The sequence below is a fragment of the Hyalella azteca genome, unplaced genomic scaffold (assembly GCF_000764305.2).
Source record: "Hyalella azteca isolate HAZT.00-mixed unplaced genomic scaffold, Hazt_2.0.2 contig90, whole genome shotgun sequence".
Classification (NCBI taxonomy): Eukaryota; Metazoa; Arthropoda; class Malacostraca; order Amphipoda; family Hyalellidae; genus Hyalella; species Hyalella azteca.
In genome coordinates, this window is record NW_025930451.1 from 109,864 (window position 1) to 130,321 (window position 20,458).

At 38.6% G+C, this 20,458-nt stretch overlaps 2 protein-coding genes across 2 annotated transcripts in view; both read left to right on the forward strand.

Moving 5' to 3' along the window:
- The window catches only part of LOC108681357 (probable chitinase 10), a 39,151-nt gene extending 30,081 nt beyond the window's left edge, over positions 1 to 9,070 (forward strand). Inside the window, exons 25-36 of the mRNA XM_018170375.2 lie at positions 114 to 229; positions 436 to 621; positions 933 to 1,061; positions 1,441 to 1,630; positions 2,520 to 2,592; positions 3,204 to 3,284; positions 4,503 to 4,603; positions 5,572 to 5,749; positions 6,141 to 6,213; positions 7,073 to 7,228; positions 7,863 to 8,004; positions 8,776 to 9,070. Coding sequence (XP_018025864.1) covers positions 114 to 229; positions 436 to 621; positions 933 to 1,061; positions 1,441 to 1,630; positions 2,520 to 2,592; positions 3,204 to 3,284; positions 4,503 to 4,603; positions 5,572 to 5,749; positions 6,141 to 6,213; positions 7,073 to 7,228; positions 7,863 to 8,004; positions 8,776 to 9,020 — 1,670 coding nt within the window. The 3' untranslated portion in view covers positions 9,021 to 9,070. The remainder of the gene's footprint in view (positions 1 to 113; positions 230 to 435; positions 622 to 932; positions 1,062 to 1,440; positions 1,631 to 2,519; positions 2,593 to 3,203; positions 3,285 to 4,502; positions 4,604 to 5,571; positions 5,750 to 6,140; positions 6,214 to 7,072; positions 7,229 to 7,862; positions 8,005 to 8,775) is intronic.
- Positions 9,071 to 14,922: 5,852 nt separating this feature from the next.
- LOC108681358 overlaps positions 14,923 to 20,458 on the forward strand; it is a 38,597-nt gene continuing 33,061 nt past the window's right edge. Inside the window, exons 1-5 of the mRNA XM_018170376.2 lie at positions 14,923 to 15,157; positions 18,094 to 18,303; positions 18,726 to 18,885; positions 19,517 to 19,619; positions 19,903 to 20,014. Of these exons, the coding sequence (XP_018025865.1) occupies positions 15,091 to 15,157; positions 18,094 to 18,303; positions 18,726 to 18,885; positions 19,517 to 19,619; positions 19,903 to 20,014 (652 nt within the window). The 5' untranslated portion in view covers positions 14,923 to 15,090. The remainder of the gene's footprint in view (positions 15,158 to 18,093; positions 18,304 to 18,725; positions 18,886 to 19,516; positions 19,620 to 19,902; positions 20,015 to 20,458) is intronic.

The window sequence follows — 20,458 nt, forward strand, 5'->3', positions numbered from 1 at the left end:
ACTACTTCTCCAAGTAGTTAGAACTTTTTGCACCAGAGTATAACAAAATTGTCCTAAAATATGAGCTATGACGTTTGCTATGTCGTTCAGTCCTCTTTTATGTGTGTCTTCAGACATTGTGCACTTGATCGCCTACAATTACCATGGGTCATGGAACCAAAAGACGGGCCATGCTGCCCCGCTCTACCCTCGCAACGATGAGACGGGCGCTGAACGCACCAAGAATGTCGTAAGAGAACTCAAAATTTATTTCATGAAGAGAAATCATTTGCTAACACCTATATCATAGCAATGGCACTTTCCTTGTCTTCCCAGTGGAACGCAATTCCTCTCAGTTTTGTGAATTATAATCATGAACCTCATGTTCTCCACATTGTTACATTAAACAAGTGGACGATACCTACCGTATTTTATTCAATACGGTCTTGCTTCCAGGACTACACAATAAAGCTGCTGCTGAGTAGAGGGGTGCCTCCTGCAAAGCTATCGGTGATGCTGCCGTTCTTTGCCCGCACTTTCTTGCTGAAAGACATTGAACGCAACAACTTCGGTGACCCTGCCTTTTCTGTTGGGTTCAAAGGACCCTACACCGGGGAGAACGGCTGGATGGGCTTCAATGAGGTTATTGTTTGATTTAGGAATTCTAATGTCGTGAAATTAATCATAATAATTTCATCTCTCACATATTATTTCAATCAACCTTTTAAAAAATATACGAATAGAAGCTTGATAAGCAAGACCTAATGTAGTTCTGCTTGATACTGTTTCCAACTCGAAAAATTGCCTATATTGTACTGGAACTGTTGCCTATATTGTACTGTATAGTGGAAACCATTCAGGACATTTTTAATAGAATTCATTATTGATCATTCTCTCGTGTTATAGTTTCCTACCACGCCGCTCCATAAATACTGCTTATTTTATTTTTTAAGATCTGCGAAATGTACAATGATGAGGCACCAATTTGGACTGTGAAGCGGCAGGCCGAACATCGAGTGCCGTACATGTACAACGAAGAACTATGGTTCGGCTACGACAACGTGTCTGAAATTGAGGAGAGGGTACGTCGTCGATGTTGGTCTGCGTTTTCGAAATTTGTTTAAACAAATGATAAATGAAATGAATTATTGCAAAGGATTTGTTTATAAAATTATTCGGTCTTTAATGATATCTCATTATGCTTTAGACGCAATTGAGAATTGGACGCAATTGAGAATTGGAGCATGACAATCTCGGTCAAGTGCATGAATGATTTCTAAGATCAAAGAATTTCCTTTGAAAAGTATACTTTTTGAATTACAAATAAATCTATTTCAATGTAAACGAAGTTACGATGGATGCCCATAGATATGTCATGCGTACCGCTAGCCATTCAATTCACGTTCACATTTGATTAAGACACTCACCACTGCAGGAGTTACTCAGCCTTTCAACTGTCAGGTGCGGCATGCGTTGAGCTATGGTATCGACGCCATCGGCATGTGGACGATCGACACTGACGACTTTACTGGCAACTGCGGTCAGGGAAAATACCCTCTGTTGAATGCCATCAACAGGATCCTCAGGTCTCCGGCTGCTTCGCCTCCTGATGCCACGCCACCACCATTCTCCCCTCCGGCTAATACGACTGGTGAGCAATACACAAAAACCTAGCAGTTATAATTATGTGTTCATTTTGTTCGGTACTAGTATTTCTAATGGTATTAAATTTGGAATGAAATAATTATATTACGGCATACTCGTATTGTTATTGTGTAGTACTCTGTCCGAAAATTTTTTACTACTGTGAGTGATGAGTGTTGGGAAATAGGGGCCGACAATAGTTTTCTATCTACGTAGCTGGATAACAAGTTCTTAATTGTAGTGTCTGGCATTTTGGTCTGCAAACTGGTTATTAATTCTAATTATTGAATGTAATTCGCGCATGGTGGAATATACGTTATTATGAGTTCTGGTTGAGTGTCTATTGTAACTAAAAGCCTATGTCAGGGTGGAAGTTGTCGTGAAGTTTCTGCGTTTGATGGCATTTGTTGCCATTGCAGCACCAGCGTTTAGCTTGCAGTTTTGTCATAGCTGTAAATTTTGTAATTGCATATCTTGCATTGGCAATGTTATGTAAGTTAATTATTATCGTCTTACCAGACTTTGAAGCCGCTAAAAAGTTCAATTGGTATCGTTTCGTCCCTGACAGGTACAGATACAGGTATGTAAACTTTCCGTATAACTTCTTATTTTTCTTCCGTCGTAGTCTTCGTTGTAAGCCACTGTCACCAGTATTGTAGGACCATTCTAATAAAAGTTTCATCTTTTTTCTGCTAAGTTCAGTGAATATCGTCTCACAACGCCGTCAAATTCGGTTCTGAGTACGTGCACAAATAATTCGCAGTACGTGCAAATAAAGCGCGAAATAGTTCGCAGTACGTGCAAAGATAATTAGTCATATTAGGAATAGTTTAAATTTACCATTAAGGCGTAATTTGTACTTGTATGAATTCTTAATCATTCTTCGACATTCACAGGCTTACGTTGCTCTATCTCACCTGAGCGTGACGTCACCATCGGCATTATCGCCTGCGCCGACCGTCAAGATTTGTGAGTTTATTCAGTCGAAATGTTCAACGTTAGCAAATAAGCCTAATGAACTTAATATGATAATATAAGGTCCATTATTTCAGAGTTATTTTGTCTCATGAACTCCCAATCAGTTTTGAATTTGCAATTTTTCATATGCTGCAAACATTGCGATAATATCATACCATATATTGAATCAAATTTCAATTATAATTAAAGCTTACTTGACGGTCTACTAACTAATATATATTATTACAATGAAACTCCCTGATACAATAGCTTTGCTATTGCCCAGTGTTTGAGAATAACAACTTTCAGAGTATTTGTCATCTACCTTGATTTCGCAAACGCATTTCATTGCAACTTATTTTAAGACTAATTTCGAAGCTTATAATACTTTCATTAAACATTAAATTATGAAGTTGAAACATGATTTGTGGTGCTCAAATATTATTTAGGCTCTAAACTTTGCAACCGTTGTATGCCATGATGGTCTTTCATACTTTATAAAGTATTATTATATTATTTTCATGCACTCGATTTTAGACTACGTTTATGAAATTAAAATATTTTCTATGAAAATATTTCTTCGAACTCGAAGGAAGACTTCTACATTAATTTCCATCGAGCAGGGGATGTGCGGAAGGTCACTCAGTACCGCCTGGCACTGTGGTGCTTGCTGTGTGCTGGGAGACTGTGGAGCTGGTGATGAGGTAAGCCAACGACCTCGAGACTGTAGAGCTGGTGCATGATGATGTAGGCCAACGTGCTGGGAGACTATATGAGCTGGTGATGAGGTAAGCCAACGCGATGGGAGACTGTAGAGCTGGTGATGAGGTAAGCAAATGTGTTGGAGACTGTAGAGCTGGTGATGAGGTACGACAACGTACTGGGAGACTGTAGAGCTGGTGATGAAGTAAGCCAACGTGCTGGGAGACTGTATGAGCTGGTGATGAAGTAAGCCAACGTGCTGGGAGACTGTATGAGCTGGTGATGAGATAAGCCAACGTGCTGGGAGACTGTAGAGCTGGTGATGAGGTAAGCCAATGTGTTGGAGACTGTAGAGCTGATGATGAGGTAAGCCAACGTACTGGGAGACTGTAGAGCTGGTGATGATGTAGGCCATCGTGATGGAGACTGTGGAGCAGGTGATGAGGTAAGCCGCCAATGTGCTGGAGAATGTAGAGCTGGTGATGAGGTAAGCCAACGTGCTGGGAGACTGTAGAGCTGATGATGAGGTAAGCCAACGTGCTGGGAGACTGTAGAGCTGTATGAGATGGTGATGAGGTAACCCAACGTGCTGGGAGACTGTAGAGCTGATGATGAGGTAAGCCAACGTGCTGGGAGACTGTAGAGCTTGTGATGAGGTATACCAACGTGCTAGGAGACTGTAGAGCTGGTTCTGAGGTAGGCTAACGTGCTAAGAGACGGTAGAGCTGGTGATGAGGTAAGCCGCCAATGTGCTGGAGCATGTAGAGCTGGTGATGAGGTAAGCCAACGTGCTGGGAGACGGTAAAGCTGGTGATGAGGTAAGCCGCCAATGTGCTGGAGAATGTAGAGCTGGTGATGAGGTAAGCCAACGTTGTGGCAGAACCTGACATCAGTGGATCTATCACCTACTCGTGCTGTTTCTTCCTCAACTCTTCAGATGCCAAAGATGTTTTAGAAGAAGAAAACCAGATGTTACTATGATTATTCCTCTGTTCGAAAGTTTATATATCTTACAAGGAAATAAGACTGAGACCATTAATGTCCCCATACACGGTTGGTAGTTCCGAAGTTTCTGATAATCATGTTTTCTTTGCATTTGTTTTTGAAAGGTTTGGCTTTCATTGTGTATATAAATAATACTGATTTATATGATATTGTTTAACAATTGAACATTTACGGCATCTAATATTTTAAGCGATATTCTGTACTTGACGACTCAGATGTCACGGCGATGGTGTGTGGCGGCAGTACGGAGATGCTGAGGACGCTACAGAACGAAAGATGGCCGTTCTCTGCCAGCCGTACTACCTCAACTCCGAAAGTAAGACTACCACAAAACGATGGATCCTATCCATCCTATTTGATCAAAATGCAAAAAAGAAATAATTTGTTGGCTAATGGTTGTGGGTCCCGATGGTAAAGTATATGTTAGCATACCTAATAAATGATGCTTCATTCGATCAAATTTTAAGGTGGTGATGATCTTATTTAATCAATTCTATTGAGCCCAAAATTTTTAAATCTGCTCACTAACTGATAATTTTTCGTCATAGTTTCGTTTTCTCGTCAAATTTTTCGTCTCTTCTGCTGTATGACCGTTAGCAAAGTATTAACCGACATTCCTCGCTCAAACTCCATTCCACTCTATTACTTCATTTTCGATATATTATTCAAATTTTTCATAATTAAATCAAGTCGCTCCATTCGACAAATTTTCTCTGAACTTCATAATGGCGAGAATCAATATTATTGCCTAATTTCATTACTTTTACTGTAGCCATACTGCCTGCATAGCTCATTTTTTCCATTTGTCATGCATTCAAGGTGCGATTAATAAATAGATGGCATCCTAAGTAGGGCCCGCGCGTGTCACATGCCGCTCTTTGGAATGTATTATTTGGCCCGCACGCATATGTAAGAAACGGGCCTAGCTAGGTAGATTATAATCTTCTCTTTTGATTTTATTTCTTGACAGTTTTAACAAGCTTGGTGTTTTTTTACACTATTTAATTCGAATTGAGAGATAGTAACATGTTTACAGGCCCAATATTCCAAGAACAATCTTGAATATATCACGAAATTAACAACTGTTTTCAGTTCAGATTCAATTGGCAATGTAAATAGTATTTACAATTAAATAATACTTTCTCAAATCACAATTTGTTACTGAAATATAACAATGCATAAACGAGGCCCTTTGATAAAAATATCGTTTGTAATGTAGAAAAAGTTAACCGATATTTTTTCCAAACGGAAAGTCTTGCCCTGACCACACCCAACTTCCGCCAGTTTGTGGACGCCGGCCGCGGTACCAAAGTTCAGGCTCGTTGCTTTACCTGGACCAGTTCTTCACGCTTCAGAACCGATGGCCGTGGGTTGCAGGACTGCTACGAGATAGTATCTACGTATGCAGCGCTACGGTCATTACTCCCGTGTTCCTGCTGACGGCTGCACACTGTGTAACAAGGTGTATTGAGTGCTGCGCACTGTGCCAGTTATCATTAATATAACGCCTAATATAAAGTGTTTATATGTATCTTGTAGAGGACCTAGCTTGTACCGAAGTTTTTTTTTAAATCATTGGCAAAACGCGGCGTTAAAATTCAACTTTGTTTAATGCTATGAACTCAATCATTGTCTCTATGACATCGTCAATAATTTCCCAAAGAGATGCGTATTTTCATTACACCGGCAATGTATTTTATCATCATTTCGTACAAAACTATGAGCATTTACTCTCCCCAATTTCAAGTTATTTTCTACAATATCAGTGTTCTTAGTTCCAACTGCAGCTATGTTGTAAGTTTAGCTGTCTTCCGAAAAAAAAACTAAAAAAATCTGGTCCATTCTCGGTCTAGAACTCAAGAGGGCAACCAAGCTATGGACGTTCGGGACCTCAAGATTCAACTGTCACGCACCCTCGTCAGAAGGGTGAGACTCAGTCATTTACAAGTATTATGTTATTCAGTTAATAAAAGTTTACCATTATTGAAGGATATTTAATTATGTTTTAAATTAATCTAACATGCATGCACGTGAAGCACGGAATCAAATCGATAATTTTAGTTCATTTTTAATTGTTCATTTGTCCAGAATTCTGTTCCGTACTCTGGATACTTGGGCAGTCACTCGAGCAGGACCAAATCTAGGCTGTGATTATTTCAGTCTCATTATCAGAAGTTTCTAATAACTTGAACTTTTATGTGAATATACAAATTAGAAGTGGAAAGTTTCGCATGGAACACGTTTCTGTCGGCGACAGGCCGCATCAGGCCCATTCGTCAGCGCCGACATCACATATGCTATGAATTGAATCATTAAACGTTTTGATAGATCAAAGTACCAGGGTAAAAATGTCTATCTACCAGCGTAACGGGAGGAAAATTCTTCCTATTTCCTCATTGTTTTGTTTTATGACTAAATTATAGTTAGCCGTTTAGTTACCAGTCAGCTAAGCATAAACGCGGCTTTACAAGAAACGGTACCATTAGAATATACAATGTTGTTTTCTTTCCTTTATTATTTATAGAGCTGTTGCTGATTTACATGTGCAGAAATGAGCGCGCACATATGCTTATAGTATACTTTTATGTACGAGTACACTTCATTTCACATACCTCTTTTAGGGGGCCTAAAACCCCCTAAAATGGCCCCAATCACGGCATTTGCAGAAAGATTTCGCGTTGTCGCTGTAACCTGCTCTGTCTTTGTTGTTTCTGCTGTTGACTACTCGGGTCACTGCTCCGGTCACTGCTCTGAATTTCAACTCTATGAACTCTGCTCGTGACAGGTGATCGACATCCGCCTGCACCCCGAGTATCAGGCGGGCAAGAGCCCCGTCAACGACATCGCGCTCATCCAACTCGAGTTTCCTCTCAAGTTCCACTCGAAGTTGTATCCTGCGTGTGTTGGCACCTACGAACAAAATCCTGCAATTGATGCAGTTGTGAGTCAAGAATCTCAATGCGCAACTAATTTAATGCAGTGATGATGCTCTTATATGTAGATGAGGTTTTTATGTGTACCACCTTGGATCAATAGTGCCTTCCTGATTTTTTTTTAATTCAAAGTTGAATAACACAACTTTTGTCGAGATATCGACATAAGTCATCGTTAGACCCTGTGTTAGTGCATATAAGTTTGCGGTCTATGTTTTAATATGATTATATCTTTGATGAAGACTTAATTCGCGAGCCACTAGCTAGTAGCTACTCGTAAACAACAAAATCCTTCTATTATATTTTTTCGACCATGATAGATCGATTAAATACTGAGTCATTAGGGGTTGTGCAATTAACGAAATTTGGAAAATGTTTTTAATTTTGTAATGTGCATCAATTCTATCGATTAATATATATATTTTTTCATTTTATCGCGAAGATTAATCAACCTAAATATATCATATAACTGGTACTATTAGTTTTTTAACTTGTAGAGTTTCCTATATTTCTAATAAATTATCCAAAATTCTTTTACTCATAATGCGATTTGTAATATATATTATTCGATATTATTTACTATATTTGTAATTGTAATGTGCATTAACGTTAATAATTTTGTAATGTGCATTGACTCATCAGACATTCAACCGCTCGCACGGCACCGGCAGCTACAAATACGACCTTCTGCTGCAGCGCATCGTGCCGGACTGCCGGGGGTCGAGCGAGCGTTGCTCCGCAGACTTCATCTTGCGGCCCTCACAGTTCTGCGGCGCCAGCATAGGTCGGGTCCTCATATGCCATCTCACGTCAAAATAACGTTAATTTAATCTTGTTTCAATCGAATTAACTCGCAATGATGGTTTTTCCAACGTCATTTGCCTGTATTTCTTACTGCTTGAAGTGACGAGGTCGAATGGATAAGCTGATACGTTATTGGCGCCATTATCTGGTGAAATTTTCAAAATTTAGAAATTTTTTTAATGAATTTACAGATTTTTGGCAGGGATTATAAATCAATAAAAGACGTAAGTATTTCAGTACTCGCGCGGTTTGAAGAATTCCTTGTCTATTCTAACCTGACCAAGATTCATGAATATATTTTACAGCATGCAGATTCAGTAGAGTGGTTCATAAATATTTTTTCTCCATTCTTTTTGCCTGTTTTAGTACTCATTATCAAACTTTCGTACCTTCATTAACTTTGGTTTCAATGCTATTCACCATGCACGAAGACAGTTTAGGGTGGAGGCTTCAAGTCATTCATCGTTTTAACAGTTCAACTCTTAACATCTGCGTTTTTATCACGCGTGAAGGATTCATTTTCATGCGGGATCATTCGATATTTTAGTTCAATATTGAAGCCATTTAATATTTTTTTAGTTTTATTAAACATTGATCGCATCGGAAACAAGCAGCATGCCCCCCACTCGTGTGCAGTGGTCTTATGATTTCAAGACGTTATTGAATACTGGAATTATCATATGTTTTTTATATTACAAATAGCACGAAAATTTTAATGGAAATTCGTGCTTACGTTTTTTTTTGCCCACAGAGAAAAGCGATGGAGTTCTAAGTGGCGGTTCATCAGGGGGCCCGTTTATTCAGAACCTCGTGAGCAGAGAAGTCATTGAGGCGTGGACAGTGACAGGCGTGACGTCATACATGTCAGAGGTTGCCGGATGCGCGACTCCACGCATGGTTTTTACTGCAGTCAACGTCTTCAGTAGTTGGATAACTGAAACTATCCAAGAACTATTGTTGTTACTAGACGAAATAGCTGAGAATGTTGACGGATAGATACGCTCATTTGCTTTTTACTCTGAATCAATAAAAATCAACATCATGAACGGTGCTTGTTTCCTTCAATGCTCTCTACACATGCTTTTATCTTTCTATTGCGCAATCCATTATTTCTAGTTTTTAATTCTAATTTATCAGCAATTTTCTCACCTAATCGAATTATTGTAATTAAGTAATTCTCAAAAGCTATATATTCAGAGGTGGGCAGTAGCGCGCTACATGTAGCGGCTACCCCTCCAGTGTTTTCTTCCTTGTTACTGAGAGGAGGTGGCACTTCTCGACGTTGAACGCCATCTGCCAAGTGCGCTCCAAGGCTTAATTCCAGCTTGTTGAGATCATCCTGCAGGAGAGCTACGTCATGTGGGCTTCTGATGCGAGAATAAAGCACGGTGTCGTCTGCGAAGAGTCCAGCCTTGGCTTGGATTCCGTGACATAGGTAGTTGATATGGATCAAGAAAAGGGTAGGCCCCAAAACGGAACCCTAAGGCACTCCTGACACGGCTGGCCCGATGCTGGAGCTCTCACCTTCTACAACGACTTGCTGGGTGCGGTCTGAGAGGAAGCTGGAAATCCATCTCCTGGTCATGCCCCTGACACCATAATAGTCCAGCTTGTTGAGTAAGCGCTGATGAGGGACCTTATCAAAAGCCTTGGAAAAATCGAGCAATGTTAGTGTTAATGTTTACAAAATATGACATTCCGATTCGGTATCCGGTTGATCAATATTTTTAAAATAACATTGAGGCTTTAGACCTTATATTTTCACACCTAAATGGAAATCTGGATCTAATGATTAGGGAATCAATGTTAAATGGCCAATTGCGATTGCGCAACATGGAATCATCCCAGGTTTAAACATGACCGATATTTTGTTCATTTTCACGCGAAGGATAATCAACCTATGTATATATATCATATAAGTGGTATTTTCTAGTAGGTTTTTAACTGGTAGAGTTTCCTACATTTCTAGTAGATTAACTAAAATTCTCTTACTCATTATGCGAGTATAAGAGTGAAAAATTAATCTGAAATAAATGTAGATACCATAAATATATTATAGGCATTCTAGGTTTTAATTTTTAAATTCACGCGTCCCTAGTATGAAGTTTCATTTGAAGGTTGCAAGTTATGCAAAATTGGTGTGAAATGCAGATTATAACGAATAAAAAGAGTGAATAATGTAGAGTGATTTAATTTCCAGAGGAGAGACATGCAGAGAAGATTAGCTTGTTCTGTTTACTTAATTGGTTAATAATTGGTTAATAATAATAATAATTGGTTAATAGAAATGGTTAATATTCTGGCTGTTTTCTTTGCTTTTAAATTCCTGTTTACTTCCATCTCGCGGTAGGATCGTGACGGATTTTTAATCTGGTAAAAGCAAATAATATATCTTATTCCCCACAAAATGAATAAATTGTTTTATTCACAATATAGATCCGCCCATATAAGCCAGCCATCCAGATCAGTGTGACGAACCCACCAAGTGCCGTCTTGGGTCACAAAATGATCATTTATACTAGCTTAATTAACTTCAAAGAAGCTGGTTGAAGGCCTGAAGTTTTACGATATGTTGATTATCAGGCATAGTCTAACGTAGGTGTGATGAAATTTAAATTGATTAATATTCTAAACACTTGAATTTTGTTAATTTTTCAAGGTTTAGAAGATACATAAAAATTATGCCACTAACCAAATATCGAAAATCGACGTTGATTCAATATCAAATTAAGCTCATCTCATGTCTCACTGATTAATGGTCACTTATTTACATCGATTAGATACTGATCTGGAGTTCATCGATCAGCATTAGAATTAGATCGACGTATTATATATGCTGATCGATATTATATATACGATCGACGTATTAGATCGACGATATTAAATGCTGATCTGAAGTTCATCGACGTCGTAATTGACGTTGTTTTCATTTTAGACGCCTGTCAGAGCAAGACGCTTAAATTGTAGGACTGCAGTTCCCGAACTTTTGAATATCGTTTGGTACTTGTATAATTTCTATGGATTGATGGAAGAAAATTTTTCATTTTTTGCCCTTTGTAAACATGTTATTTACTTGAGAAACGATTATTCAACAACTATGGTTGGAAAAATGTGACGAGTCTTCATGTTAATAACGTAATTTTGATCTTAATTTCATGATGCAGGCCAAAAAGTCAGATCGTCCGGTAAAAATAATCTGATAATATAAATTATTGTATATGTAGATTATATTATATTTGATAGTACAGTTTATTATGTATGATAATATATAATAAACTCTTTATTCGGCAGCGCTCCGCACGGATGACGATGAAGCTACAAGTTATGAGAAATACTGGGCCTAAAATTTCCGCCTTCAATAATTAAACTTTTCTTTGAATCTGCTTGCATTTGTTGCCAGTACAGAATTGGTTTGTTTAAACTATCACTAATGTCTATGAAGTTTGTCAGAGACAATTTTTTTTCTCCAGTGCTTCGTTAGTTTATGGATATGACTCGCGCCCATTCCTTAGGGGGAAGCGTATCTCCTGCATATAAATATTGTGCAGTGTTTCGTGTGAAGTATTTATGCACGAAGCAATTTTTGCGATCTATAACAATAATTTTCAATCGGTCATGTAACATTTTGTAGCCAGAAATTGTCCCTTAGACTGGGTTTTGACCAATAGTGTCAGTACATTGAAGAACAGTTTAGAATCGCTATCATAATTAGGTAGACTATTAAACTACAAAGATACTACTGAGAGGAGAGGGACTTCACTCTGTCCTGCCGAGACAAATAAATGACACAAATAAATACATGTCGAAATGAACAATACAGAAAGATAATTCAATAATCCAAAATACAATAATTCAAATGCACTTATTGAAGAGCATTAAGGGGAGCGTCTGGGTCAAAAACTAACTTTTTCATTTACGGACGGATTTCTTTGAAACTTGGTACACATATGTAAAACATAAATCTAAGACTTTTTTGTTCGTGTCAATTTTCCAAAAAAATTGATAGAAAACGTGAAATTCATAGAAAACGGCAAAAAAGGGGGTCCTCAAGAAATCTATCTCCTCCTAGGATTTTCAAGCTACAACATTGAGAGACATATCATTCGATGCGTAAAGACCATATCTATAACATTGCGTATACGTTTTTCGAAATTCTAATTTTTGTGGATGTGGGGTCATTTTTCGTAAAATTTTTTATTTTTCCCCCCTTCCCCCCCCCTTTTTGCCAAATATTTCTCAAACTATAACGAAATAACAAAAATTCATACGCAATTCTGTAGATCTCTCCTTTGCAAATCGAATGGTATATCTCTCAATACTGTAGCTTGAAAACTGTAGGAGGAGATAGGTTTTCCGTGACAATAAGTGTGAATGTTGAGGCGAGCGCGACAAAGTCCCGCGCGCACCACAATAAGCGCTCAATGTAGCATAGATTCCAAACTAAACGTTTCTGGAGCTTTATTCCACTCAAGGATGATGGGAGCAACTACATGCGCATCTCTCCCTACAAAGCCCGGAGGCACACTGAGTCAGACAGCAGCTAATTAGTTCCTATCTAATTACTTAAAGAACTCCCCCACCCGCCCCCCTTTCATGAAATGTCGTGAAATCATAAATCAACGTAGAGAGATGGCAGTGGTACCGTTGGATAGGGCAGAATGTCAGCTTTAAGGTGAGACTAAAAACCGGAAAAGACAAAATTGACGATTTTGGACCCAGACGCTCCCCTTAAACCATATTCACTCGTACCTGAGAATAGCGTACTGCAGCCTATAATAGCTCAGTCAGCCTCGCAGGGACACCAGAGACAAAGTACTCTAACTTCACTGTCTATAGGCCTTACAACAGGTACTATTCCGCGCAGTAGTGCGGATAACATTCTCACAAAAAACGTCATATTAGCATTATACCATACAATTTTATCGCACAATGAACTGCTTTTTATGCCATTTACTTGGGGCCGATGAACGTTCAAGGCCTGTTCAGGATGCAAACGTTCCACAGCAACTGATTTTTTTTACTTGAAAAATTCTTTCCATGTACGACAATTTGAAACTTGTGCGTGCAGCGAATGACAGTAACATTACTAGTAGAACAGGTTAGCAATTTTAAGCACTTCTAAACGAGGCTCACGTTTGATCATTAGCATACGCTCACTGCTACAAGCATGTCTTAGACAATTTTATGTCCGGACTCGAGGCCAATCTTTCGGCCGGTCTCCAAAACTTTACGCATACACAACGACCATGAAATATCTCCTAAACTAATGAGCGTAATTTAATTAAACTTTACACGTATGTCTTTTAGGACCTAACAGTGATGTCTAGCCCTTGTGAATTTTGTAGCCTCTACAATTTGTAGCCTATATACCGTTAAACTCTCAAAGATGTCGTCGATAAATATTACACAAATTTAACTGATACGAATTTAAGCATTCATTTCTGTACTTTATTTTATTCAAATCGAACAACACGAGCACTGCATAAATTACAGTCACTCCTATACTATTTTCCGCTATTTGGAGAGCGTCTCTCGTTTAAGATGTAATACTTGAATAACAAATGCCGCTCAATTTTGTTTATATGGATCTTCAACGGCGACAGACTCAGTCTCGGACAAATAAGAATCATAACACATTATTCATAACACAAGAGTTTAGTATATTCTCTTTTGACCAGAGTTGCAGTTTTGACGTCTCGGATAAATTTACGGCCGAACTCGCGCGGCCGGTCTCACGGCCAATCTCCAAATTCAATGACCAAGCAATATCTTCCAAACTAATGAACGCAGCTGATGAAACTTTGTACACGTATTCATTACGACCTATCGGTGATGTTCAGCTCGTAAAAATTTCCCCATTTCACCATCATTCGTGAGTTGTACGGCAATTCAAGCCGAAATTTGCAGTGACCAAGAAATTTCTTTTAAGCTACTGGGCAAATTTGAACGAAACTTTGAATATACTGTTTTAGCTCATGACAATTTTTTCGATTTTGCTTTCATTTTCGAGTTTTTTCCATTTCACCTTCATTCCCGAGTTATACAGCAATACGGGACGAAATTCGCAGTGACCAAGAAATTTCTCCTTAACTACTGAACAAATTTGAACGAAACTTTGAATATACAAACCAAACCTCCTAACGGTGATGTTTAGTTCATGACAATTTTTTTCGATTCCAGTTATACGGATGTACGGAGAAACGATCGGCATTTCTGAGGCCGATTTTTAAATTTGCATCGACAACGAGCCGTATACGTATAGCCGTATAACTCGCAAAAGAAGGCAAAATGAAAAAAAAATTGTCACGAGCTAAACATCAACGTTGGGAGGTTTGGTTTGTATATTCAAAGTTTCGTTCAAATCTGTTCAGTGGTTTAGAAGGAATTTCTTGGTCACTGAAAATTTCGGCACGAAATGCTTCAAGTGTGGGTGAAATGTAAAAATTCTCCATGAGCTAAACATCACCGTTAAGTCCTAATAAAAACATGTATCAAGTTTCATCGAGCTGCGCCCATTACTTTGGGAGATATTCCTTGGACACTGAATTTGGAGATTGGCCGTGAGACGCGGCCGAGAGTCCGGCCGCAAAGTTGTCTGACACCTTTAATATTGAGAGTTTCGTTTTTGCTGATATTTGAAATTAAATTATTAATGATTTTACAATTATATAGCTATTTATTTTCTAATTTACCAGTTTTTCATTACCTTGCCCTCTAAATTTGTCAGATAGACGCCCATCGTGAAAGAACTGTTATTTTTATGCACAATTGTTCTTCACTCTTCGCCTCAGGTGAACAGGACTTAGTATCAGTTCTCTGAACGGATGAGAATCCGGTTTCGTGCCAGGTTTTCCTGGGTAATAATTGTCTAAGCTTGCCTTCTTGGGCTTTTCTCCACACACGAGCTCTCGGCTGGCAAGTCAAGTGTCAGTAATTTCAGTGTTCAGTTGGTTGTGTGATTTCGTCGAGCGTATACGTAAGCAATCCTACTGCAGTAATCGTATAGCACAATCTTCCTCGGCAAACCTAAACTAGCTTTTGTTGTTGGTAATTACCTTATGTAACAATGACGAGGGAGCATCCTATTACCGCGGTTTATCTACAAGCCTGCGTGATAGCAGTCTTAGTGAATGGTGAGTTGTCCCATATTTCATAACAAACTTCTAAATTTACTAAAGATCCACATTAATACGAGTATCCAAACGAATGTTTCTGTTTTTCACGGAATTATTTGATGTCAGCGTTCCATTTCTTGGCGAAAGAATTGTGTCTATGTTCATTCAATTTGCACCTATCGAGGAGGGTAAAGTTCAACTGACGAACGTGGAATTTCAACTGAACAGGTGATCCAATATGTGAACATTTCATCGATACTCTGGCCTGCTAAACTTGAGTTACCTAAACTTGTCTAATGAAATCATTCACTACGCTTGTTTTGTAATTCTGTCTTTCTTCAGTGGATAAATAATTCTCAGAGCAAGCTGCAGAAACATGCATGATGTGACTCGCTGAGCTTACATAATTAAATCTGCAAGGACTTACTGTACGTCAAGGCAACTAAATACTACTTAACTGGCTATCTGTAGATTGTAGCATTCAAGATACCCTTGCAGCTAGTTCTAGCTAATAATTTCAAAGTATTCCGCGACGAACCCATAAATACCTTTCAGATGTTTACAGAGTCGAGCACATAATAGCAAGATATAACGGATCCCTCCAATCAAGCTTCGTATTCTGTCGTGACCGGAAAGCTAAGCGCCGTGTACATCTATACGCGTTGGTGAATGCATGTTCAGCCTGCCGCTGTGCCAATTGTGACTGACTTCATTAAAAAGAACTCTATACAGAATTACCATTAATTTTAATTCTTCTCTAGGACGTATTTGAAGGAATTGTTCGTTAGTTGTTGTGCTCATTCTTCTTTTTGATGCTCATGTGTAGAACAAACTATCGCTTACCAGTAAAAAATATTCAAGCTCTTTGAATTAGGGCTCTGACACTGCAATACAAAATAATTCTAGATTGGCAGACGTTAATATTAAGTGAATTGAGTACAAAAATCTTCTACAAGATCGAAGAGGCATAATTACTGCGGTCTGTTTCGCTAGCTGCGAGTAAACAAAGGAAATTTCCCTACAGTTGGAACCTTGTAATCTCCGTCCGCTCTCGATAGTTGGTATTACCACTGTGGCATATCTACACTGGTATATATGACACTGACTATCATGACTATCTACACTGGTATATGAATGTATATGATATGCATACAGATAATATAATATATATAGATATTATATTTATTATACATCTATATGATGTGCAAATATTATATTATACACATATATATAATGTGTTAATAACAGCTTGCCGGCATAATGCTTGTATCTCTTCATTTTCAGCTGGTGTGAATGAACCTTTAGCACATTTTAAGAGTTTAAGAACAACGAACTGGTTTAATATTGCAATACTCCTCCTCATACATGGAGGGAAACTTTTGTCAGGATATTTTTATGTCAATAATCAGAAAGGATTCAAAGAATTCTTATTATAGGAGGAATCTTGACCAATGCATATTTTATACCAGGATATACGGAGAATAATCGCTATATTGTTGGATAGAAGACAATTCAAAGTACTTGTTGGGAAGGAATCTTGCTGCTAACTAAGCGAGACCTTTCTTCTTTTTGAACGCAAGAACCATGCACAGTGAACGAGTTGGGTCAGAGATACCTTCTCAGATACCGTGTTGCAGGAGAGCTTCCAGCATACAGTAGCTACCCCTGACGGAATAATGACAAATTTAAAAAAAAACTGGTCAAACCCAATAAAAGTGGATAATTCCAGGCTACATGTTATATTGGAGAAGCTGATAACCCATTCCTAGAAAATGTGATCCCCTCTATCAATAAAGACAATAACTTTAGAACTGAATGTACCATGCAACCTCAAAAAATCCGTCAAAAGCTGAATCCTATTAGGTGGAGATTGTTGAAGCATCTGCGTTTCCTTGAAAAATAACGGTAGATGAAATCAGGACTTCGTCCAAAACTAGAACGTATGATAAAGTCTGATAAATCCGCTCTGATTGATCTGCATCAGTTCCTTAGCGTCGAGATTCTGGGTCCTTAATTATAGCCAGTGATCTACAAAAACGTAGGTGTCACTGATTGTTGAGGACAGCCTTCCCCGAAAAATCTCTGCTCCAACAGCATCCTCAAAATGATTCCACGTGGGAAAAAACGGGACAGAAATGAATCTGAAGCGCCCTTTACCTGAAATTACCAAACACAAATACATGAATTCAAATTCCAAATGAATTCAAATTCCAGATACCCATTAGCAACTCCATTCAGGTCACTGTACGCGCTTCAGCGACCACTCCAAACGCTGAGCATTAAAAAAGAACGGGAGCGATTGTTGCGCACTCTGCTTGTCAAAAGCGTCAACCTGGACAACAAAAGCCGAAAGTATAGCGCAGCTACAATGTAATCTTCTGAAAGTTTAGAGGGTTGAGGATAACCGAACAGAACTTGAAAACGAAGGAATTAACAATATCTATAAATTGGATGAGGCTCAGTTCTAGATGTTTTTTAATACTGTTAGGCTTCAGGTGCGCAAGGAATACATCAGCCAGCTGGAGCACAAAATATTTTTATTCGAGTTTTTTTTATTTTCTTCTGACTTCTTTTGAATTTTAATTTCTGAAGCATCATCATCATCCGATGATAGTTGCTTGGAAGAACAGACAAAAGTTTTTATAGTGATGCGAGGGCTGGTTCTTCGAGCATTGCACTTGGAGGAATCGCGGGCTGGGAAATTTTCCAGCATTATAAAATTTATTCAGAATTCGATAATTATTAGGTTACTAATTGATATGCATCTAAATCGATGTCTATTATGGTTTTATTTCTTTCAAAGGAGATGAGAAGAAGCAGGAAATATTGGAGAAAAGCGCCAAGCGTTATGATAAATCTATTTATTTATAATTTTACTGAATTATTTTCTTCAAGATGAATTTATTCTTGACTTGTTGCCACGTATGAGAATAATGCCTTCGCCTCCTCTACAGGTATGAGTGCTCAGCACAGCGTTTCTACTGGAAGTAGTCCCGTGATATCTTGCTTTATCGAGGGCTGGTCAGTGCTCAGGCCTGTTGGTGCTGGCAAGTTCAGTTTGGATGACATCGACCCCAGCCTCTGCACCCACCTGGTCTTCCTCTTTGCTGGTCTCGACGACGACAGATCAACCATTTCTCTAGAAGCTGAATACGACACTGAAGGTGAGCGTGCAACCTTGTAGCAACGGTTTGTGTGATGATCATTTCTATTTTCTGTGAGTAGTTGTTTGGAATATGCACCTGGTGAATATCAAAGGAGAGCAGCAATCAGAAAATATTGTAATTCATCTGAAATCAGAAAATGTATTAATTTTATCTTACTTCGGATGCATTTTAAACTATAAATCATGAAAAATCATTAATTATAAAAATCATTTTCACGATTTTTGGAAAAACATGTCATTAAGTGAAAGTGTCATATGTGAAACCGCGCAGCGAGCAGAACATTTAGCGCGAGCAGCGAGCAGAACACATTGCTCAGTATGTTCTAAGCTCATTTTCGGTCATTTAGACCATATTAAGCAGTTGCCAATCATAAATCTAATGAGTTTTACACAATTAAATTTATCTCCGTATGTCAACAGGAGCGTTCAGACAACTTGTTGCCATAAAAGCACGCGTCCCCTCGCTGCACGTCACCGTGGCCATTGGAGGATGGACGGAAGGCTCTGAAGGATTTTCTAAGATGGCTTCATCTCAACGCACTAGAAAAACCTTCATCGACTCGGTTTTAGAAAATTTGAAGTAATCAGTATAAACATTTTTCGCAAAGTACGCGATGTTCTATATTTTGTTGATCATTATTTACATTTTTTACGGCTAGTCTAGTTGGGCTCGGTTGATTATTCTCGTTCGATTCTTCATGCTGGACTGAAGAAGTATCGGTTGATCAATTTTGAATCTCGCCAGAGAAATGAAAAACGTTGATTGTGGTGTTCGTACGTGGCATTTGGCAAAATAATAACCAAATAAAATAAACTGTGATGTTCTTAATATGTACGAAATTAAAATGGTTGAATCGACGATTTAACATCTCGTATCGTTATTCTTTTTTTCGTGCACTTGTACATTGCTATTTATTATATCCATTTTGAAGAAATATTGGTAATTTTTATTTAGTTAATGCTACACGACAATTCCTCCCGAAAAGAAGGTATCATAATGTAGATATCTACTTCATCAAGTTTTTTGTCGAAGCAGAAGAATTTGGATCTTAATTTGTCCCGCAAGTAACAGTCAGAGGAATAATTTTAGATTCAAGATAGCACTACTATGCGAGTCATCTTGACTCATTAATTTCTCACAGATAACGTACAACAATGCACAAAATCGATAAACCGATGCTAACTGGAAATGCTTTTTTTTTTTGTGGCAGGCGCTACAAATTGGATGGCTTGGATATCTTCTGGCAAAACCCAGCTCAAAAAATTCAAAAAGGTCGCCCGGAAGACAAGCGAAACTATGTTACTTTAGTTAAGGTATATAAAACTGGCTCTTTTTCAACCCTGCACGCTGTTTGCGTCCGCCCCGTAACCTCTGATAGTATGGTTTCCCAATTATTATGCAAATCCTACAGTATTGTTATATTTATATTATTTGATAGTGAAAACCATTCTTTATTCATTATTAGGAGTGATTTTATTTATCTAACTCTAAATTGCACTATTTGCACCAAGTTTTTCTTTTTAATATACCTCGAAAGTGTCTTCTCCCGTTCCATGTTCAAAAATTCTGAATTTATGTTGCACCGTCGCACCGCAGGAACTGAAAGAGGCTCTCAGGCCCGAAGGATTCTCCCTGACCGTGGCGGTGATGTCTCTCAAGAGCGTAATCGACGATGGCTACGATCTCCCAGGTCTCGCCGAGCACGTTGGTGAGATCTCTCGTGTTTAATTTTGCTGTAAAAATCTTGTTCTGTATTACCCCGAATCGGTGTGGCGAGTCACTCGAAGCGCTGATAACTCGCTGATGGCAGTCACTCGAAGAGCTGATAACTCGCTGATGGCAGTCACTCGAAGAGCTGATAACTCGCTGATGGCAGTCACTCGAAGCGCTGCCAACAGCGAGTTGTGTGCTGACAGACATCATCATCTTTCGAGGTGGACGGATGCCTAGACAATAAATTTCTCCATCTCGTTTGGAAAAGTCACTAGCACATTCAAATGGGCCTCTCTTTAATACTTGCCTAGCGAGACGATGCTATGGGAAAATTATATTTCTTTGGGTCAAAAATACGTCGCAGCTCAACATTTTTGCGCGCCTTGTTTCTATGGGTTTTACTCCGTTCATTCAAGCATTGAACGTTAATGGTGTGTAT